Source organism: Mytilus californianus, unplaced genomic scaffold (genome assembly GCF_021869535.1).
Source record: "Mytilus californianus isolate M0D057914Y unplaced genomic scaffold, xbMytCali1.0.p SCAF_8, whole genome shotgun sequence".
NCBI classification, from domain to species: domain Eukaryota; kingdom Metazoa; phylum Mollusca; class Bivalvia; order Mytilida; family Mytilidae; genus Mytilus; species Mytilus californianus.
In genome coordinates, this window is record NW_026262734.1 from 60256175 (window position 1) to 60283521 (window position 27347).

The window sequence follows — 27347 nt, forward strand, 5'->3', positions numbered from 1 at the left end:
GGCCCATAATCAAAAATCTAAATACATGTTTAGATTCAGCATATCAAAGAACCCTAAGAATTCAATTTTTGTTAAAATCAAACTAAGTTTAATTTTGGACCCTTTGGACCTTAATGTAGACCAATTTGAAAACGGAACCAAAAATTAAGAATCTAATTACACGGTTAGATTCGGCATATCAAAGAACCCCAATAATTAAATTTTTGAAGAAATCAAACAAAGTTTAATTTTGGACCCTTTGGACCTCAATGTGGACCAATTTAAAAACGGGGCCCAAAATCCAAAAACTTAATACACGGTTAGATTCAGCATATTAAAGAACCCCAAGAATTCAAGAATTAAAACCCCATTGAAATTGGTCAAGAAATAAGCAATTTATACGAAGTATCTTCTTTTGCACAATACTGTGCAATTGAATATTTCTTGCTATTGCGCAATACTGTACAATTGACAATTTCTTGCTATTGCGCAATATTGTGCTATTGGATATTTCTAGCTATTGCGCAATACTGTGCAATTGAAGATTTCTTGCTATTGCGCAATACTGTGCAATTGAAGATTTCTTGCTATTGTGCAATACTGTGCAATTGAAAATTTTTGCTATTGCACAATACCTATTATATAATAATTTACACATCCTGTTTGGTGTGTATCTCCTACCATATCATTATTATTTGCTTTTAAATATAAATCAGAAATAACCAACTTAAAATGGAAAATTTTAAAAGAAAAAAAAAAAGGAACCCCCCCCCCCCCAATTTTTTGAACCCCCTTATGATTCACCCCCCCCCCCCCCCCCCCGCGCCTACCCAAACTCAATCCCAGCCTTCCCTTTGTGGTATGGTACCTTGCAGTACAATTTCAGAGAGATCCATACGCTTGAACACAAGTTATTGTCTGGAAACTAGAAAAATGTGTTTTTTGGCCCCTTTTTAGCCCCAAATTCCTAAACGTTTAGAGCAATTACCCCCAAGCTCAAACCCAGCTTTCCCTTTGTGATATGGAACTTTGTAGTACAATTTCAGAAAGATCCATACACTTACACACAAGTTATTGTCCTGAAACTAGAAAAATGCTTCTTTTTTGCCCCTTTTTGGCCCCTAATTCCTAAAATATTGAGGCAATTACCCCCAAAATCAATCCCAGCCTTCCCTTTGTGGTATGGTACCTTGCAGTACAATTTCAGAGAGATCCATACACTTGAACACAAGTTATTGTCTGGAAACTAGAAAAATGTGTTTTTTGGCCCCTTTTTAGCCCCAAATTCCTAAACGTTTAGGGCAATTATCCCCAAACTCAATTCCAGCTTTCCCTTTGTGATATGGAACCTTGTAGTACAATTTCAGAAATATCCAAACACTTACACACAAGTTATTGTCATGAAACTAGAAAAATGCTTGTTTTTTGCCCCTTTTTTGGCCCCTAATTCCTAAAATTTTGAGGCAATTACCTCCAAAATCAATTCCAGCCTTCCCTTTGTGATATGGAACCTTGTGGTACAATGTCAGAGAGATCCATACACTTACACACAAGTTATTGTCTGGAAGTTACAATAAACTGCTTCGCTGAGCGCAGCTAGATACGCCCGCAGAGGTCCAACCCTGAACAGTTGGGGCAAAAATGGACACAATATTCAAGCTTGATTCAGGTCTGAATTTGGATTGTAATTAAATATTTGACATATAATAGGTTTCTGAATAAATGTAGTCAAAGAACTTGAAATTGGTTATATGAATTGAATTTATATTCAATTAAAGATTTCTTGCTGTTGTGCAATAGTCCCCAATACTTAGTAAATCTGTTGTCAGACTATAAACAAATAAAGTTCAATTAATTCTCAATGTCATATTAGAAATTTATGGAAATAAAAAGGGAGCTTACACCAATAGATATAAACAATTCACCAAAGTTTCATGAGAATTGGTGACAGCATTTTTAGTTATTGTCCGAAAACTGGAAAACCACCCCTTTTTTTAATGAATAAAACCCAATAACTCAGAAATGTAAAATATAAAATTTATGAAATTCTAAAGGGAGCTTACATCAATACATACAAACAATTCACCAAAGTTTCATACGAATTGCTGAAAGAATTTTGGAGTTTTTGTCTGAAAACTGGAAAATCCCCCCTTTTTTTATGAATAAACCCTGTAACTCAGAAACGTAAAATTTAAAATTTATAAAAATGGAAAGGGAGCTCATGTCAATAGATATAAACAATTCACCACAATTTCTTGCAAGTTGGTGAAAGCATTCTTGACTTATTGTCCGAAAACTGGAAAATCCCCCTTTTTATAATGAATAAAACACCCATAACTCGGAAACGTAAAATCTAAATTTTATAAAAAACGAAAGGGAGCTCACGTCAATAGATATAAACAATTCACTAAAGTTTTATGCAAATTGGTAGAAGCATTTTTGAGTTAATGTCCGACATGTTGACGACGGACAGACGGACGGACGGACGGACAGAGGTATACCATAATACGTCCCGTAAACGGGCGTATAAAAATGCTTATTTTTGGCCCCTAATTCCTTAACTGTTGGTACCATAACCCCCAAAATCAATCCCAACCTTCCTTTTGTGGTATTGGACCTTATGGTAAAATTTCATAGAGATCCATTCACTTAAAAGTTATTGTGCAAAAACTAATGTGTCTTCGGACGACGACGACGCCAACGTCATACCAATATATGACCGCAAAATTTTTTGCGGTCGTATAACAACTTATATCAGCATTGTTTAGTGATAAAGAAAAGTAATGTTACATTTTATTGGATTTTGACATGAAAATTTGTGAAAAAAAATAATTTTGAGTTTCTGTATAAAACATTTCCTGTTTCTTCTTTCTTATTCATAAATCTATTGGTTTTCAATTCTAGTGTTTATATTTCATAGCCGTACTTTGTCACCTGCCTGGATTTTTTAAATATATTTATTGTATTTGAACGGCAAACCCGAAATTAGCCGTATCTGCTCCCGGAATCTGATCTGGTATTGTAATTGTCTACATTTCCGGTTTATGGCAGCCATTGTTTGTCGATGTTGTTTTTTTCAGTCAGATATGTTTTTACTCGGATTTACACATTGCTTGTTGGCAATTTTCGGCATAAAGCTAGCGGTTGAACAGAATGGACATCGCTGTCATGAATAATAAAGATGAAAATAAATTTTGAAATTGTTTTGGAATTTTGCTCCCAAAATTGGGAAAAAAGTAGGGGTTTGGCCATTGGGAATAGATCCGAATACCGGACCCTGCTACCATTTGATTTTTTTGGGGGGCTAGGATGAAAAATTTTGTCCTGCATTTTTTTTAATTGTAATCTCTGTCCTGCCTTTTTATTTTTCACTCTATTCGGTCCTGCCTTTTTTTTTTTTTATTAGTTAATCCTGACTTTTTGTTGAGGCTGCGACTTTTGTCACAAAAGCGAGACATAGCGATCCTACATTCCGTCGTCGTCTTGGACAGAAGCTAGTTTATGATCATAAAATAGTATCCAGAAGTAAATTAAAAAAAAAAAAAAAATCCTGTTTTTCCGTATTTTACCTATAAATGGACTTAGTTTTTCTGCCAGTTAACATTACATTCACTCTGTGGTTAAAGTTTTTAAAATTTTAATAACTTTCTTAAACTATCCTGAATTTGTTCCAAACTTGGACAGAAGCTAGTATCTAGAAGGAAATTTTGTAAAAATATATTTCCTGTTTTTCCATATATTACTTATAAATGGATTTAGTTTTTCTTCAAGTAACATTACATACAGTCTGTAGTTCAAGTTTTTAAAACATTTATTAGATTCATAAACCATTCTTGATTTTTACCAAACTTGGACAGAAGCTTCTTACAATCAAAAGATAGTAGCTATAAGAAAATTTTTAATGATTTTTTCCCCATTTTTGTTGAGCCTGTGACTAGCAGCAAAAGTAGTTAAGACACTTACAAATTTTTTTTACAGAAATTGTCATCCTGCCTTTTTTTTTTGGCAAAGTTTCTCATCCTGACTTTTTTTTTTACTCAAAACTCCTGTCCTGCCTTTTTTTCAAATTTCATCCTAGCCCCCCCCCCCCCCATAAAAATCAAATGGTAGCTCCCTTAGTGTAGTTGAAAAGCACTGAAATCTCTTTACCTGACTGTCAATTCCTAATAAAATCAACATGAAGAAGAAGGCAAAAGCAAACACCGGTGATCCTGGCATGGTACTGAAGGCCTCTGGGTATATGATAAAGACCAATCCAGGACCTGTAAATAACAATATGTTTATAAATTATATAGACAATAACTGTTTAGTGTCTTTAAATATCAGCTGTATTTGTATGAGGCTGAGAAACAGGTGTAATGCGAGCTTCAGCGAGCTATTACTCCTGTTTCGAGCCGAGTACAAATACAGCTGATATTTAAAGACACTAAACAGTTATTGTTTTTATCCTGCAATTAATTTTGTATATTGTTTTTGCTTTGAAAGACAGAAAACTCACATTTATTGCATTTATTTTCTATTTAAAATCCTGTGAGGCCCGCATAGTAATATTAAATTCACACATTCAGCTGAAGACAGGTTCGCAGAAAAGAATCTCGAATGGTCAACAATAATACATCACTCAAAGTAAATAATTATTTATTATAACATAACAACTAATTTCAACAGTAAAAATAAATAACAAAACATTGTCTGATTTAAAACAGAAGTGTATGGTTTGTCCTACGCTTCAGAATTTTGAACTGAACTTGACATTGTTGCATGGTTGATTTTGTGTGTTACACATGTACACATTCAAGTTTTGAACTCGATGATTGGCGCCATAGAAAATGGAGATAATCCTGCTGTTCATGTTTGTCTGTTAGCAGAAAATGGGCTTAATTCATATTTCTCTAAAGAAATGCTTGAAAACAAACAGAACGTAAATTAATCTATAGTTTGCATAAGGTCAAGCAATACGTCATTGGAATGCGACTGCAATACACATTCTAAGGTCAAGCATACAACACTCGTCAACAGCAATACACAAACATAGTACGGCAGTGGGCGGAGCTTTAAAGCGATATCTGTATAGTATACAGATACAGCCTAGCGATATCTGTTGGGCGGTAAATGTATGATAAGACACCCAATTGCAGGATAATTTTATGTAAAAGTATGTGTCCATCATATACAAAAATGTACTGCAAATTAGAAAATATAACCAATCTTTTATTTATACAAAGTAAGTGTCACATTAATGAAATACATACCCTATATCTATTTTTTTTTTTCCATTTGTGTTTCATATTTCATCTTGTTTCTTGCAACTAACAAATGTAAATTTAACCCGAAGAAATTTCCCCATATTTGTCTAAGGTTGTCTCTCTTTAAACAATTTATAGATATATATACATTGACAGAATAGGATGAATGGAGTAAAATGCAACCACATGCACTGCTCTTTAATTGGATAATAAAGTTTAAATGGCAATATATAACACTGTGTTCTATAAAACTTGCCTTGGCTGATGACATCTTCCACTTCTTTACCCTGATTATTTGCCAAGAATCCCAAAGTGGCAAAAATGGCAAATCCTGCCAAAATGCAAGTCACAGCATCAACTATTGCTATAGTCAACACGTCCCTGAAAAGAATAAAAATAAATAAAAATTGACAAGGTATTTAAAACAATTATGTAAAAATCATGCATAAATCTCCATCCAAAAAAAATCATGAAGTTTAAAATCATATACTTTTAAGTGGTTTATTTTTTCTCGAAGATTAAATTTTGCAATTTCAAAAACCAAACCTATTCATCATGGATTTAATTTCTTGTTTTTCTTAGATGCAGTAATTTTTATAAATAAGATAGTTGTAGATTCTTTTAAAGAGAACAATATTTTCATTACAAAATGATCTTTCTGACATACTTATGTCTAGCCTGTGTATATGATTACGTGTAACAGACTTGAATAAAAAATATTGAAACGCTATGACATCAAGGTCAAAATACATGCTTCAAACTAACAAAGTGGCATTACAATCATATAACAGACCACACCCATAGCCAAAGGGTTTTAGAAAACCACTCCCTCCCCCTTCTCCATCTGAAATTTAAAAATATTATTAAAGACTATTAAAATTAACTATTTAAGTCAGAGCCTCGTGATCCCAAACAAACTCCCTTCACAACATCTTAGCTACAGGCATGCAGAGAACAGATAAAAGGTCTTTCTTATAAAGTAGTTTAGAACTGTTCTTTTCACCAGACTAAGTATGAATCAATGATCCATAAAATTAAGGTCAAGGTGAAACACCTTATAATTATTCAAAACATAAAACATAGTTGACCTATTACAGTACCTGAGAAACTGACCTAAGCTCAAAAAGTTAACATCATGAAAATGAGGTCAAAGTCAGGTGACCCTTCAAATTGAAAGTGTACAGCTTACAGTAATATAGTTTACCAGTAATACTCTTAATAACTGAGAAAATGGATTATCCAGAGAACTTAATGTTGACTTAAAAGTAAGTCCCTTAACCGCTAAAATAGGTCAAGAGGAACAAACTTCAGACCTTATCTATCTATAAAAATTTAGTTTATATAGCGATTCCAATTTCTGAAATATTTAAAAGCTTTTTTTACATATAGTAATTAAAGCTATCCAATAAGCATATATAGATTCAATTTCAGAAACAGTGACTGAGCCATTAAAATAGGTCAAGAGTAACAAACTTCAGGAAAAGACGAAACAGCCCACAAAACACTTCATAGAAAAACTAAAATCTCTTGCATGATAATAGCCTATTGTAAACAATTCTTCAAAAACATTTTCAATCCTGTAGGGTCTCATATTATGCTTGGAAATGAAATTTTTGAAACCTATAGCAACAATTTAAAAGTATGGTCGGGACCTTTTCAATAATAAATCTGATCATAAAACATTCTAACGTTGCCAAAATTTTGAGGGGGCAGAGCTTAATATTCTGCTTGGAACAAAGATGCATGTATATTACTGTTACAGCAGGTCTTTTATTAATACTTCTTCCTAAACACTCAAAAGTCAATGAAGATAGATAAATAGAGCATTGTTCGTCACAGCAGCATGCCTGAGGTGGCAGGCATCAAGTGCTAGCTGGCAAAACTGAGATGCATAGAGTAAAACTAGATAAAGATGATACCCAAGTAATATGCATGAATATAGTTTGCTCTCACTTGTGGTAAATTTAAAATTAAAAATCCTGATATTATGCACAACTTTAGTATATGTTATAAATCTCTGCATTATATAAATGTTTTCTCTAGCTTGAAAAATGTAGGAGGAGTTAACTGGACAAACCATGTACTCTGTGACAAACAGATGACAAGCTTAAGGGTATTACAATATGCCACCTACATGATGTTGTGGTGGCATAAAAATGCACATTTGTTTCGTGTTGAAGTACAAAAGACCTTATTTCTAAATCAACCTATTTGAAGAAAAATATATAAGCAACGTCTGAAATGTAACAAATATATGTCTAGCCTCCCACAGAGTTAGCCACAAGCAATAGAATTTTAACGACTTGGACTAGATTATTGATACACTTATAAATTCTTTTTCGTAACATTTTTAAAACTAACTGCACTTTAAAGTGTAAAAACTGTAAATAATTTAAGCTTTTAATTTCACACTTGAATAAAATATAATACATATAATTATGCAATACCATATAAAATTACTCAAATGGCATGAGGTTAAAAAAAATATTTTTATAATCCTTTCAATTTGTATCATCAAACTTCTGGAAAAAAAACCTTCACCTAATTCTATAACTTTGCTTGAAGGATTTAAAAATTTAACACCCACATGTTTACCGCCAGTAAATCTATAGTTACGCTGTTCCAGTTTTTAGTATACCTGATTGCACTTGTAAAGATGGCGGTTCTTAAAATATTAGTTCACCTTATTCAACTAATGTTCCAAGACATCATCACAAAAAAACATATATCCTTTCTTAGTCCTGTTCATGTCTTGAATCAGGATTTGGAGTGGGAGGATTATTTTTATTTTTTTTAAATTTAAAGTGCACTGAATTTTGTGCTTTCTTTCTTTATTGCAGGGGTCCCAAATTAGTGTGGGTCCGAGGTCCACGGACTTTTCTTTTCTAGGAGAGGACTTTTCATTTTTAAATTACAAAATTCAAGGACCTTCCATTCTTTACACTGATGCTTTATACACGACCATTGATTTCTTATGAGGACCTTTCACTTAAAATTTCAAATGGTCCTGGACCTTTCATTATTTAAAGCAAAAATGAACCCCTGTATTGATTGTATTTATACTTATTAATAAAATAAATTATAAGTCATATTTTCTTCCTTTAAATGTTCTAGTCAAAGATTCTGTTTTATTTCCCCACTAGATAGGAGAGTGTGGAAAATAAAACAGAATTGTTTTTCTTTTATTATTAGAACAAGTGAAGACTTACTATTTTCAGTTGGGCCAAGCAAAGTAGTATGTGTGTTAAGAGTTTCCTCCTTAAGAAAATTAGGGTAGGTATGAATTCTTTTTTACTTCACTAATTTTTTTTTATCTTGAGTATATGGGGACCATCTGCAATTCTGTCACAATTCACTACTAAAATAAACAGTGAAAACTTTAGGGTATGCATTTTCAGACAAAAAAATAAAAGTAGAATGTGTCTGAGGATACGAATGGCAACGCTCAAGCTTTGCAATGAAAATGGGACAGACGGAAGGACAGACAGTCGAGGGAAACACTTAATCCCCCCATTGCCTATGACATGGGCATTAAAAAAGGTAGGTAGGGAAATCCTAAATACATTAAGTTTTTTAAGTTTTTTTATTTAGGCCTTGCTGAAGGGTCTTTTACTATAGTGACATGCCTGTTCAAAATTAAATTCGGGGTCTTAAATAAACCTGAAGAAGGAATTGCAAAATTCTTATCTCATATTATATGACTAAGAAAGTTAAAAACTGACAAAGTTATATTGGATTATTTCAATATTTTTTAAAAGACACAACAGGATGGGTCAGTTGGAAAATAGACTAAAAGGCTAGAGGAACAGTAGAAAACTGATTAACACTGTATTAAAAGTTACAATGAGAATAGCTGCTGGACAAGACTGGAAAATATTTCTGCTTGCCATTGCCGGAATAATTCTTATAAGTTTTCGTTCCGCATCAATTAAATCTTAGACAGCATGAAAATAGCTTGTTCAGAAAATAGAAATACACTTTAATTTGATCTGTAGGAAATTTAAAAGAAAAATGTTAAAATTGTTTCAAGAATGCTCAAAAAAAAAATTATATGTTCTTCCCAGCAGCAAATTTGTATTTAAATATTGTAATAAAAAAATAAAAATTTTGTTAAGGAAACAATGGGGTCAGTTGGGTTTTTATCCAGTCTCTGGCTATGGAACAATTGATGTTGGCATCTATTCACAAAAATCAGGTAAAGTTAGTGTCATACATATAAAACCTGGAATAACCATAACTTGCCTTATAATATCAAATTTATTTGGGCAAGATTTAGAAACAGGTAGATCATCAACGCTTCTTACGCATTACTATCCTGTTTTATGCCAAGCACAAATAAAATCTTTAAACATGGCAATGTATGATTTTTCTCTTTATACTGCAATTCTAAAATCTTTTTAGAAGACAACCAAAACGTGCGAAATTGTTAAACTTTTACATGAAATATAAAATCTTAACAAATATTATGAAAAAATATCTATGGAAATTTTTTCAATCAAATCACAAAAGAATTTTCTGTAGATAATGCTCATGTTTACATGAATCCAGGAACATATGTACCTGTACAATTATTATTTGTTGAGTCCCTCATCATGGATATCTTAGCAGAAAATTTTATTTAGTTGCAGCTGAAATTGATGATCATGGACTCATCTAAGCAAGTTCCAAGGATGTGCGTATCTTTTTTATCATGAGTGATTGCAGTATAAATTGAATCAGTGGTAAAACAGAAAGGTTTGACGTGAATCTAATACCAATTACGACAATCCGGGCACAAAGTCAACCCAGACTTACTTCAAGATATTATTGTTGAATTTATTATAACTTGACATAGTAATAATACCACCGAACGCTATTCCAAGAGAATTGAAGGTCTGTGCCGCAGCATACACCCAAACCTGAAGATAATAAAACAATAATAGATATATGTCTCAAGTCTGTCGGTCGTTAGTTGGTCTATACTGTCAGCACATTAATTATCTGTTTCATTTTGTGACAAAACTCTGTCAAGAGTTATTTCCCCTATAGAAAGATCACTGTTCACTAGTCTTGCAGGAGCAATTGATAAGAAACATAAAGTTTGTATATTCCTGTTCGTATTCTATTGAACAATATTAAAACTGAACAATTGTGGAACTTTGTTTTTACAATAAAACAGTTCAAGCATAATGTTAACAAATGTTAAAATATTAAAAAGCAAACTGATCCTATGCTCTTAAAATTGCTCCTACGCTGACTGAGAACCAGTCATCTTCTCTGCAATATGATTTGCACTTCGAAGTACCAAAAATTCTGAAATTATTGCAATGTTTTTATTAATGTGAATAATGCGACTGGGTGAGTATCTTGCAATAATAAGAACTCGCATTTTGATATATATTTGATACATATATCTGTATGCAGATTTTCCTAAAATCGCAATAATTAATCTCACAATGTTTTCCATTCTTCAAAAATTGCAAAAATAAATGCATGCAATACTTTCTGAATTAAGAGTAACTTATAAATGAGCATTTCAGTGTTTGTCCATTGTCCCTGATAATTACAGTGTCTGTCCAGTGTCACAGGTCATTCAGTTGTTTTCCCATTGTTCTAGGGTGTTATTGTGTTTTTCCAAGGGCAAAAGACATTCCTGGATACCACTTTATCCAATGTTTTTAGAGTGCCTTTTAAGTTTATAGATGCCTATAGTACAACTTCTGTCTCATGGCTGTCTGACAATTTCAAGATATGAAGACTTATGAAGATCCAGCGTCTGTTTATGATACTTTGTCCAACAGTTTAGTGTCGGATATGATTAATTCTACACTGCTTAAATCCTGAAGAGCCGTCTCTATCCAAGTAAATGCAGGAATCAAACTCAGTTTTCAGAAAAATATCTATATGAATATACTTTATTATCTATGATCTTAGAATTCAGAATCTGTCCAAATTGTCAGGTGTCTGTCATCCTATGATAATATGGGGCTCCTTAAGTCCAGCATCTGACATGTCCAATTCAACAGGTCATTTGAAAATTGAAGTTTTTTGTCAATCAATGGATAGAAGTAAAAAAGTACAATATTTTCTCTGACTTTGTGTACCTTACTGTCACAAATGTCAAAGGTTTTGAAGTCAGTTGTCCATAGTTTCTCAGTTAGATTCTAATTCATTGTTTGTTCTAAAATCTACTGTATGTCCAACTGAACTTAGAAAGTAATTATTCATGAAAATCAATATGTAGTTAAGTTTTAAAAGCATTTTGATGTATATTTTTTTCAAGCTGCCAATAAAAAGTTTCTTAACTGTCAGATGTACTTTTTGTGCTGACATTATTCATTTTCATAAATTGAAAATCCTGTATGAAAATGATTTCAGAATAATTTTGTGCTATTAAAGTGAAGAAATATTTACAACTTCACAAAAGTAAAGTGAAAGTACATTTTTTAGCTCACAGAAATTTTCATGAAAAATCCAACCTTTCAGAGACTGTGGGACATACAGTACTATACCTGAAAATTATTGATAATAACAGTTAACAAAAGGATCAACAAAATATTTAAATACCAAACCATTCAAAATATTTTAATTTTTTTTTCCCGAAACATGTAAAATAGTGTGGAAAACTTTTTGAAATTTATTGCATTTATGCTTTTTTGTCAATTCAAATAGACTGTTTTCTTATTATTGAATTTTGACTCCAGAGTATGTATATTTTTTCTTCTACAGGTTACCTACTCTATGGTAGGACATTCTGGTACTTGACCAAGTAAGAGCAACTAAATGAAGTAAAATCAAGCTACATTGGGTGAAATTTGGGGAAAATTAACTGTTATATGTTTTCTATACACAACAAAATCATCAGGAAACAATAATTATTTTTTTCCCCAAAATTGTACAGATTGTAAGCTTAATTTTACTTCTTTTAGTTGCTATTACTTAAACTATTTTTTTAAACAATGAAGGTAAAAAATGAAAACAACACGTTATAAATTTCATGCATCCAAAGCGCTTTCCTGGATTTAATCTGTCTAAAATTATATACTCTGGAGACAAAAGTCTGTTACATGAAAATAGTCTATTTCACATTGCTTTAATAATCTGTTGATCAATTTGCATTAAAAATAGTTCTATTATCTTTAAAATTTTGTTGTTGATAAATTTGCATTAAAAATATTTCTATTATATTTAGAATTTTTTTTCACATTAGACAACTGGTTTTTATTCAATTGTTTTTAATTCTACATATGGCTTGTCGTTTATCAGTTCTCAGTTCTTCACTGGTTAAAATGCAGTTATGACACCCAATTTCCTTGCTATTCACTGGTCTGCTGATGTGATGGCACGAAAAAAGGCAACAATGGCCTTATGATTTCACAAGATCACAACAAAATTAAAAATTGTCAGAAAAAAATATCAACTAAAAGTCATTAGGGCTGTTCCATTAAAACATACATGGTACCAAGGGAAGGCACTTAACCACCCATAGAAGCAGTTTTAGAGATCTGCATACATTTTAAACGTGAAAAAAAAATATTCCCCCCCCCCTCTCCCCCCCCCCCCCCCCCCCCCATATCAGCAAATGCTTTCCCTGGGTTGCATGCCTATATTTATGGAACAGTCCTTAAGAGAAACAAACTCAACCACTGCAATATTGTACAATGATATGTTGCCACTGTCGACAATAACATTTTCAAATATCTTTAAACACTTGGCACACACAATTTAAGGTTAAAACATCTGTCCCAGTGGAGAAAAGTGGTATCTGAATCATTGCAGTGGTAGAATCTATTTCAAAATTCCTTTCTTTATCCGATAAAGAATGATAAAGACAAATTTCCCTCATAATATACTATAACCATTCAAGTTGCAGACTTCCTTGGAGTAAAACCAAGGGCTCCAAGGAGCCTGTATTGTTCACCTGGCAGACAACACCGATTGAATCTGTAAAATATACTTCCATTTAGTCTTTTATAACTTTTGGCTTATTTTTAATAATGGCAAGTCATGTTATAGTTCTGTTCAAATTGATAAAAGTTCTACGACAAAAACAAGGTTTCTGAATGATGATGAATGCCAAGTGAAAACAGAAGACCCTTTAGGTCCAAAACACTCATTTCAGATCAAAAACAAAAATTCAAGATTAATCATTGCCAATTATGTTAATGATGCATACAAGTAATGTGATCTAAATTTAAAATGAGAGTTCGAATTAATGAAATACTAACCCTGCATCATATTTCACAATTATAAAATATCATAAAAATTTCTGAATTTTCAGTATGTCTTTTTGTAGTTTAAATTAAATTTTTGTTCAATGACTTTATAAATTATTCAGCAAAAATTCCCTTTTTTCAAATCAAATCTAGTACCGTAATCAGGCTTGTATAGTTCGCACTGGTACATAGTCCGCACTCCCTTCTCCCCACGAAATTTCAGGTAAAAAAACTTTTTGTAACTGTTAGAAAAGGTCTAATGAATCTCCGGTAATTTCAAATCGTGTGTGGTCGTTTACGGTATTTTCTTGGAAAAACCTAATAACCATCACAAAACAGAAGCTGAAACTGCTTGTAAATGGTTCTAAAACACTTCACGCTTGTTAAAATGTTTAAATCACACAAAAAAAACAATTTGAAACTTGTGTATGTTTAAACCGGAAGTTTGAAAAGCACGTGTAAAAGATGAAAAAACCCGGTGAGAGTCGAAATCCGTACATAATAGATATCACTATAATACGACCTTGAAAGTAAAACAGTTCCCTCCTTATGTAAAACAGTGTTTAATATATCTAGCACATTAATGTTTAAAGGGTCTTTATCTAATACAAAACATATTTGTCAATAGGAAACACCAAAACGGAACGAATAATAACCGATTACGTTTTGTAGTTTACTCATCGTAAGCTGGTTTACGGTTGTCTTTTTTTTAACTTTTTTTGTAAGATTTCATTCAAGAAGTTACCAGTTTATATTTAGCAATGCATTGAAAAGAAACAAGAATTTTGTAATGAAGCATTTAATTTTTAAATTTATCAGTATTAATTTGATATTGAATAAAAATAACTTATTAATATGGATTGGGTTAAATTATTGGTTTGAAAAATGATAAGATTGCCCTCTACAATGTCGATAACAAACATGGCGGAACGTAAACAAACCTCATCTCGAAATTGAAATTTTCTCTCTTATTTCTTGCTTATTGTTCTCTATAGTCCGCACCCCTGCTGTCAGGGTCAATTTTGGAGAATAAAACCGCGGACTATACAAGCCTTTTAACGGTACATGTATATTTCACTTAAATTAACCTTTCTTTTATTTTAGAATTACAATCTTGAATATTTTGTATATATCACAAAATTTTTGCTCTATTGCTCAAAATTAAAACTTATTGCAACAGAAATAATCATCATCTCCTGGATATAACTTACTTTACATTCCTATTTGATAGGAACTCATACATTTATTTTCATATCTGAAACTGATAGAAATAGAAACTCAAAATGAAATAGAATTTAAAAAAAGAATTTTTATTTTTTTTAACATTATTTTTTTTTCATTATGGGTCAGATGTGTCTCTTCATACCACAATAGTCAATATCAAACAAAACAAAATAAAATATTTTCTCAACAGATTCTCACGAAATTTTAACTATTAGAAGTTCATTAAGCAATTTTTTAAATTGTTAAAATTTGAAGTAAGACATTTTCTAAAAATGACATAAAAAAAACAACTATCTATTTATAACTACTGTTGTTAAATTTTTCTTAAGATTTGGGCAAGGTTTTATGTACCAATATAAATTAATTAAGTCATGTCTTAATTCCTGAAATTGACTCTAAAATTATATGGTCATACAAGATACAACCCCTTCAAAGAAGAAGTGCTGGTTTGTTGCAATGGGAAGATGCAGTAAAATGATATTATTAGTATATTAGCTTAATATTAAACAATAATTTCTAGCTCATTGGAAGTAAAAAAGGTAAAGTATATAAATACAATCACTGCAAAATAAATGGAGAATGGTAAAGCTTTATAACTGCATTTTTTTGTTAGCCAAGTTAATTATATTTCCAAGAACTTGCAAGTGAAACTATCCTTTCACTTTCTTGGGGCAAATATTTTATTTATTTCTGTGTTTGTATTGGAATTGTGTGGGTTAGCACATTTACTTGTGGTAAACTTTAAAGATTAAATTTTTGCAATTGACAATTATCTTTTTTTTTAAATAGGGAAGCCTGAAATTACCCTGTTGAGTTAGTCATTAGAATAATAACTGCTGATTTTTCGCCTTATTGTTGCATGGAATCCAGCACTGTGCCCATAAAGAAGAATAACCTACATTAAGTTCCCATTTCAGAGTCAATTCAGGATTAAGGAAATGACAAAACGAAGAAAATAAAATTACGATTTATGCATTTAAATTTTAAAACTTTTTATGTACTATTTTTTTTACATCTTCATCAAAGTCACAAAAGGAAAGACACATGCACTATTGTCCTTAACAAATACTTATCTACGGAAGCCAAATTTGAGGTTTTCTACTTAAACCTGTAGATAAAATTATATGTCATTATATAAATAACATCCTGTTTGATTAAAAGGTTACATTCCACTGTCATACCTGTATACATATGTTATATAATCTTATATTACCTTAGCATCTAGAAGCAGGTGCCACTTTGGATTTATAAAGTACATCACACCTTTGTATGACCCCTCTAAGGTCAGTCCACGAACCAACAATACCAGTAATACAAGATATGGGAATGTAGCAGTAAAATAGACAACCTACAAATATAGATATGTTTCATAACACAACCTACAAATAAAGATATGTTTCATAACACAATGCTGATTCTCCGCTAAGCATACAGCATTAAGGAGTTGGAGCAACTATTGGTTGGCTCAGAGTCAGAATAATGTGTCTGGGTAAGATGACATGTCTTACTGCACTGTTATCTTGTGAACTAGCATGTTAAAAATCTGGCTCGGCGTGTTGGTCTAGCACAAAGCAGGGTTGATATTCATATTATCTTAACATGTTCTCGTCTTGAATATGCATTTAATTTGCCGCTGGATGTTAAGCAGCCACCCATTATCCTCATCATAACACAAGACAAGAGTGCACAGGCTGAAATGTCTCGCCTTCTTTACTAACCATTGATATTATGTTGATAGTCCTAATTCCTAAATATAAAGCTTTACAACAACTATCAACCTTACAATCATTCAATACACTAAATATAGTTGACCTATTGCTTATACAGTCAGGGGTACTACTTGTACAAGTAATTTTTAATTACTTGAAGAAGTAAATAAAATACACTTATACAAGTTAATTATATTGTTTGAATAATCTCCCTTTAATTTTCTAAAAAATTTACTTGTATAAGTAAATTTTTTTACAATTCCACAAAAATTCTCAAGTTTTGAGATGTTAAATCATGCCTTTAACAATTTTTCTCAGGTTAGCTCATAATTTTTGATAAGAGTTCAATGTTTCATCTCATTAATTCAACAAAGAAACTGATTGAGCAAAGATCTTAAGTATTTGCGCAAGGCCTTCAAAAATTGCTCCTTGGGGGCTTGTAAATGAGCAGTGTTCTAAAGATAACAGACAAATGAGATTTTCATTGTCCATGAAATTACACTTAAATGAATAGTAAAGACATCTGCAAAGGACAGACAATTCAAAATTCTGTTAGAGCAAAGAAGTTCTAAGAATTCAAGAAAAGAAGATAGGATGACTTTTTTACTTGTATAAGTAAAAAAATCTGAATGTCTAAGGGAAATAACTAGGCCAAAAAATAATTTACTTATACAAGTAAATAAAATACACTTGTATAAGTATCCTACAAACTTACTTATATAAGTATATTATAATTACTTCTTCAAGTAAATAAAAATTACTTGTACAAGTAGTACCCCTGACTGTTATAGTTTCTAAGCAACAGACTTAACCAAGAAAACTAAACATTGACCAATGAACCATGAAAATGAGGTCAAGGTCAGATGAATCATGCCAGGCAGACATGTACACCTTACAATCAACCTATGCATTAAATATAGTTGACCTATTGATTAAAGTATCTAAGAAACAAACTTAACCATGAAAACTTAACATTGACCAATGAACCAACAAAATGAGGCCAAGGCCAGATGATACCTGCCAGACAGACATATACAGCTTACAATCCTTCTATACAAAAAAATATAGTTGACCTATTGCTTATAGTTTAAGAAAAACAGACCAAAACACAAAAACTTAACACTGAGCAATGAACCGTGAAAATGAGGTCAAGGTCAAATAAAGCCTGCGAGACTGACATGTGCATCATAAAATATTTCCATACACCAAATATAGTTGACCTATTGCATATAGTATTATAAAAAAAGTCCAAAACTCAAAAACTTAACTTTGACAACTGAACCATAAAAATGAGGTCAAGGTCATATGACACCTGCCAGTTGGATATGTACACCTTACAATCATTCCATACACCAAATATAGTAGACCTATTGCATACAGTATAAGAAAAACAGACCAAAACACAATAAAAACTTTACTATAACCACTGAACCATGAAAATGAGGTTCAATGCCAATTGGACATGTACACCTTACAATCCTTCCATACACCAAATATACTAGGCCTATTGCTTATAGTATCTGAGATATGGACTTAACCATGAAAACTTAACCTTGTTCACTGATCCATGAAATGAGGTCGAGGTCAAGTGAAAACTGTCTGATGGGCATGAGGACCTTGCAAGGTACGCACATACCAAATATAGTTATCCTATTACTCATAATAAGAGAGAAATTAACATTACAAAATTCTTAACTTTTTTTTCAAGTAGTCACTTATCCATGAAAATGAGGTCAAGGACAATGGACATGTGACAGACGGAGACTTCGTAACATAAGGCATCTATATGCAAAGTATGAAGCATCCAGGTCTTCTACCTTCTAAAATATAAAGCTTTTAAGAAGTAAGTTAACGCCGTCGTCGCCGCAGCCACCGCCGCAAGATCACTATCCCTATGTCGAGCTTTCTGCGACAAAAACAAATACAACACTTTAGTGCTGTACATAAAAATAGAAAGCTTTTGATTTAACCAAACAAATTTTGATTCAGCCAAAACAGATTGGACTGTTTCTAATCTCCTTTAAAATATTTAGCTGTTGGTATTAAAGCCAACCAAAGTTACCACTGGGAGATTGAGAGCAAATTATTTAGTTAAAAGACAAATAAATGATTTAGTCGTACATTGATTTGGTTTCCGAATATTGGTGTCTTCTACATGTTTTATGAAGGTTATCTACAAATTTTCTTTAAAATTGTATGCAGACTTTGGCAAAACCACAAAATCAAGTATCCATGAAAATGCAATTGTTCCTCAATCCAGGAAAAGTGGTACCTACAAAAATAAATGAATCCACACTAATTGTTCAAAATTTACGGTAGGTCTGCAACACTTATATCTGAGGCAAACAGTTTTCCTGATGGGCCAGTAAATTGTGAAAATTATAATGGTATAGGCTCAGATCTCTGCAGAATAAGTTTTTTGGAACTAGAGGATTTCAAGAGAAATTATGGGTACTGCATTATTTATTGGAAAATTTCAGTCAGTACTATACTTCATAAACTCATTGTTTATATGGACAAATTCATTAAATAATTATATTGTCTTTTAACTAGGTTAATTTCTGGTATGGACATCAAAAACTTTTTAAAATTGGTATTTGCTTCCTCCCTAAAGTACTTCCCAACTAAAAGCAAATTAGGATGCTATCAGACTAGTGTGGGAAATGTTTTCCTGAGATAGATGACTAGTACAAAATCAGATGTATTCATCTGACATCTAAAACATGTTATCAGTCCTGAATAGCTCTTGGGTTTGAACCTGCCGGTATTCTATGTATTTTCAAAAGTCCATGTTCTTAGTAACGGATATAGATATCAACTTGAATTTTTTCCTGTTATCATCTTGATAAAATCAACGACGTAATGAAACATTTGTTTAAGTGCATCATCAGATCATTTTTTCCAGATATGGCCTAAAACTGCAACACACACAATATATATCTCATGTACATAATAATTCTTTCAAACTTTATGAATAAATTAAGTACTGAAAAAGATAACTATCCTTCAAGTCTATTTGTTTTTTTTCCATGAAATCTTGTTTTTTAATTTATAGATCTGTCATTTAATATCACCTTGTCAAAATATTTCCTGGTTTGGCTTGTAAACATTCATGTTTGCTTATAATGTATAAGTTTCTGCTTGTTCTTTGTTATCATGTAAGATTTATTGTTGTACATATAGACCAAAAACTCTCCATGTGTTAACCTTTTTTCTGATGTGATCAATTTAATTTAAATTCATCATAATTATAAAAAAAAGAAGTTTAGACCATATTGTTTGGGTAAATCAATTGTTATGTCAACTGAGTCCAGCTGTTACTTTTGAATAATAATTTCAATATGTAACATTAAAATCTCCAATAATAAATTTAAATACACTTAACAACACTAATTGTTTGATAGTTTAATCTATAAATAGACACTAATTGTTTGATAGTTTAATCTATAAATAGACACTGATTGTTTGATAGTTTAATCTATAAATAGACACTAATTGTTTGATAGTTTAATCTATAAATAGACACTAATTGTTTGATAGTTTAATCTATATATATCTAGTTTAAGATATTTCTTTTGCATACTGAATGATACTATATAATATTTTTATACCAAAAAAGTATTTTTGCAACATAACCAGAAGGGATGCTCAGAAAAAGACAACCTGATCTACCTTAATTGCAAGAAAATTGGTTAACACATAAATAGTTTCTGCTTTAAATATTAATAAAAGTTTTTTTTTGTTTAATTTCTAGTTTGTCATGAGAATTTTCCCTACCTTTCCAGTAGATTTAGGTCCTTTCCATATACAGAAATAAACAATGACCCAACATAGCAACAGTATCAGAACGAGGTCCCACTTCAGTACCCCTGGTTCATCAATACCTGATGTCTTTCCAAGAACCTTAGACCTGAAAGTGTAAAAAAGCAAAAAAAATAGTTATCTATCCTAAGTCAGGAACCTGTTGTTCAGTGGTTGTCGTTTGTTGATGTGGTTCTTAAATGTTTCTCGCTTTTTATATAGATTAGACCGTTGGTTTTCCTGTTTGAATAGTTTTACAATAGTCATTTTGGGGCCCTTTATAGCTTGCTGTTCGGTGTGAGCCAAGGCTCCCTGTTGAAGGCCGTTCTTTGACCTATAATTGTTTACTTTTTACACATTGTGACTTGGATGGAGAGTTGTCTCATTGGCACTCAGAACACATCTTCTTATTTATAATTATCATCAAAACTTCTTTTTGAAAAGCAAAGAAGGATGGAAGGTGATCAATGTAAACATTAAATTTTTCATGGAAACATTTGTTAACTGATAAAACATTTTTATCTGCACTGATTAAGATTTAGCTGGCAAAAAGAAAGTCAACCACCTCTAACTTAAGGAGGTGTATTCATGTCATCTCAAGAAAAAACAAGAATATGATTCCATAGGACACCATGCCCCATCACACTATACCATTTCTACTATGGTATATAGGGCTAAAATATAAGTCATAAATGAGGGAGGTGACTTGTAAGTGGGTGCTCATTTCCCAAATACCGCTTTTTTTGTCATCTTTTCCAACTTCCCACATTTTTTCCTTCTTTGTCCCAGATCCCACTTTTTTTACCCCCTATATCCCATATCCTAAAAGTGTGTCATCTTTTCTCATCAATGCTGAGTGATACAGATGATATCTCAACACAACTAAAATCACTTAAATTAAAATTAAGTGTTTTCGAATAATAATTTGTTTTCAAATATACATTATGAATTAAAGCTTTTCACTTTGATCCTTAAGTATTTTTTTCAAAAATAATGTAATTTTCTTCATATATTATTCTGTGTAAACTATATTAATGTGTAAATCTCAGTGCACTTAAATAAAATTATTGACACAAAACATTTTCAAAGAAAACCATGCAGCAAAATAGAAAACATAAAACGTGTGCAAGATTCACAATAAAATATTAACACATTAACCTTATGAAGTTTACTGTCCCGAAACATGAACAAGCACATATTTATCATGTTTATGACATTTGAGAATTAAAATATCTTAGTAGTAAACTAACAATTGTATGTCAAAACTTTCACCCTGTTAAGTCATGTAAGTCGTGCATTTAATAATTAAAAACAAAATTTCAAAGTTTCTTTACAACAATATATTTATAAATCAGTTTGGTAGTTTCTACAAACAGGGACAACTAAAGACTCCCATGAATCTGTACCTCTCAGCTTATTTCATGTTCAAATTGCATTCACTATGCATTGTTTCATAGTTGTGATTTTTCCCCCCAAATTTTTTTTTTTGGAGCATTCCAAAATGAAACCAAGTCTTGTATTCAAGTTGTTATATGAGCACTCTGTGGTTGTTTGGCACCAAATAAAAACAGTACTATTTTGAAAGGACTGACTGTGTAGGTCTTAAGCAGAATATTTTATCTTTATTTTTTCCAAAATGACCATTATAAAAATTCCTATGTTGGCGGACAATTTAAAACAAGCATTCTGAGAGTATTGCATGGAAATACATAGTCACCTACCAGGTAAAAATTCATTATACTGGAACAAAATGCTAACTTGTTCTATAACTTGTCATGGTGTAAACAAAAAGAAAATATCAAGTCAATATCTTCAAGCATGACTAAAAACAGTGTGGAAAACTGAATATATGAGTGAATTTTTTCAAGTCCAAGGACCATAACTCTGCACAAAATTATCAGACCGAAACAAAAATTTGAACTTGATCTGTAACTTTTCATGATAAAACTATATACCAATTGTCAATCAATATCTTCAAGCATGATGAAAAAAAGTGTGGAAAACCTACAACACTCTAACATTAGATATGATTAATAGTTCTCTAAAATTAGATATGATGTAATACAATGTATATCTATTTTCAAATTACAATCAAATATAATTAATAGTTCCAAATATTTTTTCTTTCATTTGTCACAAACTAATATAGATTTGTAACTTATCTATAAAATGTCAACAACTTTTATCTACACAATGTAATGTAATGAAAAATATACCTTAATAAAAATAGATTATTATCTAATTAAAGGATTTCACTTAATAAAAAAAAAATATATACATATATACATGTAGCATTCAGAAAATTAGTTTATACAAAATAACATATAAACCTGTAAACAAAATTCCTCAAACAATTTACCAAAGAAAGTCTTTCAAAAAATGAGTTATCTCCCTTTGTACAGATATATGGTTTAACATAGTACTCTAACATTAGTTATGGAGTTTTTTATGGACCATAACTCTGGACTAAATCATCAGACTGGAACAAAATTAAAACTTAATCTATAACTTGTCATGATAAAACTATATACCAAATATCAAATCAATATTTCAAGAACGAAGAAAAAAAATGTGGAAAACTGAGTTGCCGGACTGAAGGATGGACAGACGGACAGAGTGCAAACCTAAAGTCCCCTTTCACTTTGTCGGTAGGGGACTAATAAATGGGGAATGTGTCCATGGGACACAGATGATGCTCCCGCTTGCATATCATATAAAGTTATAAGGGGACATAACTGAAGAACGATAAAAGTGACACTACCCAAATTTGTACTTGATCTGAGTTTTGTGGTAATAAGTACCGGTATTGTGTATAAGAGGCAAACTTAAGTTAGAGAACAGAAAAGAAAAATTCAGTAATTTTTCCATTTGTAAACGGGCATAACTCTAGAACTATTAAAGTGACACCACCAAAATTCAAACTTGATCTGTGTTTTGTGGTAATAAGCATTGTGTATAATTAAGTTTCATAACATTTGGTTGAGGCAAACTAAAGTTAGAGAACTGAAACCAACTTTGGGACATACATATGGACGGACGTAAGGACGAACAAGGGTAAAACTTAATACCCCCTCCGCTACGGCTGGGGCATAAAAATGTATCACATGCATATAGTCTTTTGTGATATAAAAGGCGGAGTAACACAAACATCAATCAATCAATTAACCAAGCAATTGGATATCATTCAAATGGTCCAATGCAAACAAAAAAAAACAATTTTTACTAGATATTATAAACAGGAAATTGACATTTACAGGAGCAAGTAAATCTGAGGGAGGTTTAGATGCTTACATAATCATATGCAGTATAAAAGTAAGGAGATGTTATTTCATTTTCAATGATAGGTCTATCCACCAGAGTCCAAATTATGTAGATGTATACCTCTATAGGTTATATCTGCCTTGATAAAATGCGATAAAAATTAACAAGAATGTGTCCATAGTACACGGATGCCCCACTCGCACTATCAGTTTTTATGTTCAGTGGACCGTGAAATTGGGGTCAAAACTCTAATTTGGCATTAAAATTAGAAAGATCATATCATAGGGAACATGAGTACTAAGTTTCAAGTTGATTGAACTTCAACTTCATCAAAAAACTACCTTGACCAAAAACGGGACATACGGATGGAGGGACAAAGGGACGAACGGACGCACTAACGAACAGACGCACAGACCAGAAAACATAATGCCCCTACTACTATCGTAGGTGGGGCATAAAAAGAGAAAACCAATGGCCTGATTTATGCTAAAACAATAATCGCAAAAAACAAATATGGAAGACAGTAACTAACAACAACCACTGAATTAGTCTCTTGACTTGGGACAGGCACATAATGTGGTGGGGTTTATTAAGGTATGCTGGGAAAAAACCAAGAGTATTTCATTGCCCAAGAAAAATCTACATGAACATTACTATTAACTTTTTTTAGTTAAAAGATGTTTTGCCTTTCATAACACCTAACACGATGCTTATATTTTCATAGAACTGAAAGAAAAGAATGTTATACAATGTGTAAAGGAGAAGTTTCATAAACATGATAAATGCGATTATAAACTACATTCTTACGCATAAAAGTCTTCAGTAACTGATACACTGTTATTGGGTCGGATAACTTCTGTGAAATTCTTTAGGACCGTCATGCCGCCTACAGTAACATTTCGCCAAACTGTGGTCGAATTTCCAGATCCATCCCAGCAGTTAGGCGACGCCCACTCTGGATCACAGTAACTCCATGGTAACACAGATCTGAATGTGTTGAACAGGTAATAAAACGCCCATGTGATAATTACATTGTAGTAGGTCGTAAACAGGAAGGATATTACAACAGTTGCAAGACCAGCTCCTGAAAAAGAATTGAATCTTGGATTATCGCTTCCCACATTTTTACTTTTCTTTCTCCTCTGCCTTTTTTCAAGGCAATGCATTAAAAAATGTTGACAAGCAACATCTATAATTGCCAATAATCATTTGACATACATACAGTAAATTCAGAAATTTTTGCATGCATTTATCATTGAGAGTGCTGAACAATGGTAACAAATGCGAATTTTTGTTTGCAATTTAAGGAAATACAGCATATAAATAATGCTATCAAAATTGCTAAACCTATCTAGTCACAGTTCTTGCAAAAATAAAAACAACACAAAAATTTCTGGATCTAGAGTATCTCAATAACATTTGGTACAAAATATTTTTGATTTCATGTTTATTTCTACTGCGCTTTTCTGTTCAGTTTAATATTTATTTCTTCCAGTAAAATGATTGTACCTCAAACACAAGCACATTAACCTATCTACAGTTTTCCTTAATTTGATGTTTTACACATTCTCTATTGAAAAAGACCATTGATGAAAATATTGTCAATTTGAATTCCAGCAGCAGACATTCAAAAAGGTCCGACATTTCTCATTCTACTTTCAAGCATGACTGGCAGACGATTTCTTATTCTAGCTATATTTGATACACATTAATGATGTAAGAATAAGAGGGAAACTGTTGTACATGTACCTAAAAGGTACAAGTATCCATTTACTTTTTAAAAGGGTAGGAATAAACAAACAAACAAAAATCTTAAATATCTGCAAATAATCATTTTTAAATGATTTCAGGATAAAATTACCGTCTTACATAATTTGGAGTATAAAATCACCCCATAGAAATTGTAAAAGTTGCTCTCTCATTTGGATGTTTATCTTAAATCTCTGTTTATTCGTACATTATAAATGAGTGACAGTCGTTAGATGGTCCGACAGGATATTTTTTTAATTACAATTTGATAGAAAACAGAACAAGCCTTTTGTAAAAGGAATTTTACATACCTTCCCTAATACAACTAAACATTAACATTTTTTGAGAATTCTTGTTACATAACAACTTTTTAACGAGACTTTAAATCATTCGGCTTGCACTTAACTTTCAAATTATAGCTTTCCTTTTGATTTAAGAACGTTTTTTTTTCAAATTTTGACAAACTTCATTCAATGAGTGTATCTCAAGGTAGTTTGAAACAAAGAATATAAATGTATGACCAATTTGATGTGGAATGTTTAATACTGGTGAATTTTTCAAATCTAATGATCTGTAGCTCAGACAGTACTTTACTACAGCAAAACAATTGATCAAAGACTCAAATGGTTCCATTTGAAGAATTTATAATTGTAACCTAATACTTAAAAAAGTGTTCAGATATTTTACATGCCTTCTATACAAATGTACATTTATTTTGAAAGAATTAATACAATAATTAGAAGATAAGAGATGAATACATATTTTTTTTATGTTTTAGTTCAAGTTTAATCTACCACAGTAAATGTATGCAAAATCTTATAAAAATCAGTGACATGGCCGGGCACTTACTGTAACTTGACCTTAATATTATAGCAACATTTTAAAACTGCACTCAAGTGCACAAATACTAGGATTAAACAAAGAAGATTATGAATACAGCTCATTGTTTATAAATTAGTCAGGTTTTTAATGTATGTTCTATGGGTCAAAATAAAGGACATACATGTAATTTGATACTATCTAAACGTTTTTTGTTCTCTTGTACACGAATTAACTCTTATTTATGCTAATCCTGTTAAGTTTCCTTTAAATAATCATCAAGTCATGAGTAATTACAATTAAGCCTTTATGCTTGAATAAGTTTAAACATTTAAAATAATAATAAGATTAAATTCATTATATTTAGCTCTTTTAAGAAAGTATTTTGGTTCCTTCTTTATGAAATAAATCTTGACACAACTTAATAGGCATGATTGGGTTTTCTAACAAAAAATGAAAGTCTAATTATTTCATGATATGAAATGAACAATATATACAATGTTCATGTCTAGTGAATATAACTTATTCATGAAACTTGTTGATAATCTCCAGTCAGGGAAAGACTTTTACATAGTTACAAAACTCCAACACTTTCATATTTTTTCAACATTAACAACAAGAGGGGTCGTTCTGTTGTTTTTGGTCAAAATATGTCATAATTTGTCTTTATGCTTTTACAGATATGTACTATGCTTGCATATGTATAGACTGCAGGGAATAAGATTAACAGCCAATGCTACTGGAAATTTGGCTGGGACCCTAACTTTTTAATAGAATATTCCCATATGGTCAATACAACATTTTCACATTTTGTCAGTTGGGCCCCTGGAGTGAAATTTTAAAGCTTATTCCCTGGACCGGAAGTCCTTAACTAAATAAATTGTAAGATAATACCTCAAAACACATTCAAAAGAGTTTATAAAATGGCATTTACGCAAATATATACTTTTAAAATATACAGTATGGGTTTTGCTCATTGTTGAAGGCCATACAGTGACCTATAATTGTTAACTTCTACATCTTTTGATTTCAGGTAGAGAGTTCTCTCATTGGCAATCATACCACATCTTCTTATTTTTATATCATTCAAAAACAATAGAATATTAGATGAAAAACAATTTTGACATAGTCCTTGGTTCATGTCTGTCATATTTGTTTTTCGTTAATTGTTTTATTATAAATTAGGTGGTTAGTTTTGTTGTTTGAATTGTTTCATATTTTTCTTAGTGAAAAGTGTCAAATTTAAAAGTATAAAAGGGATATGCCTGGCTTTGGCTATACTTTTCTGACCTTTTGGTTCATAAGCTTTTCATTTTTGGCTATACTTTCCTGACCTTTTTGGTTTATAAGCTTTTCATTTTTTT

General features: G+C 31.5%; 1 protein-coding gene across 1 annotated transcript in view; it reads right to left on the reverse strand.

Moving 5' to 3' along the window:
* The window catches only part of LOC127711397 (sodium- and chloride-dependent GABA transporter ine-like), a 59061-nt gene that overhangs the window by 10694 nt on the left and 21020 nt on the right, over nt 1-27347 (reverse strand). Inside the window, exons 4-9 of the mRNA XM_052217428.1 lie at nt 24223-24499; nt 20131-20263; nt 15858-15992; nt 10020-10123; nt 5482-5606; nt 4129-4241 (exon numbers count right to left, since the gene is read on the reverse strand). Coding sequence (XP_052073388.1) covers nt 4129-4241; nt 5482-5606; nt 10020-10123; nt 15858-15992; nt 20131-20263; nt 24223-24499 — 887 coding nt within the window. The remainder of the gene's footprint in view (nt 1-4128; nt 4242-5481; nt 5607-10019; nt 10124-15857; nt 15993-20130; nt 20264-24222; nt 24500-27347) is intronic.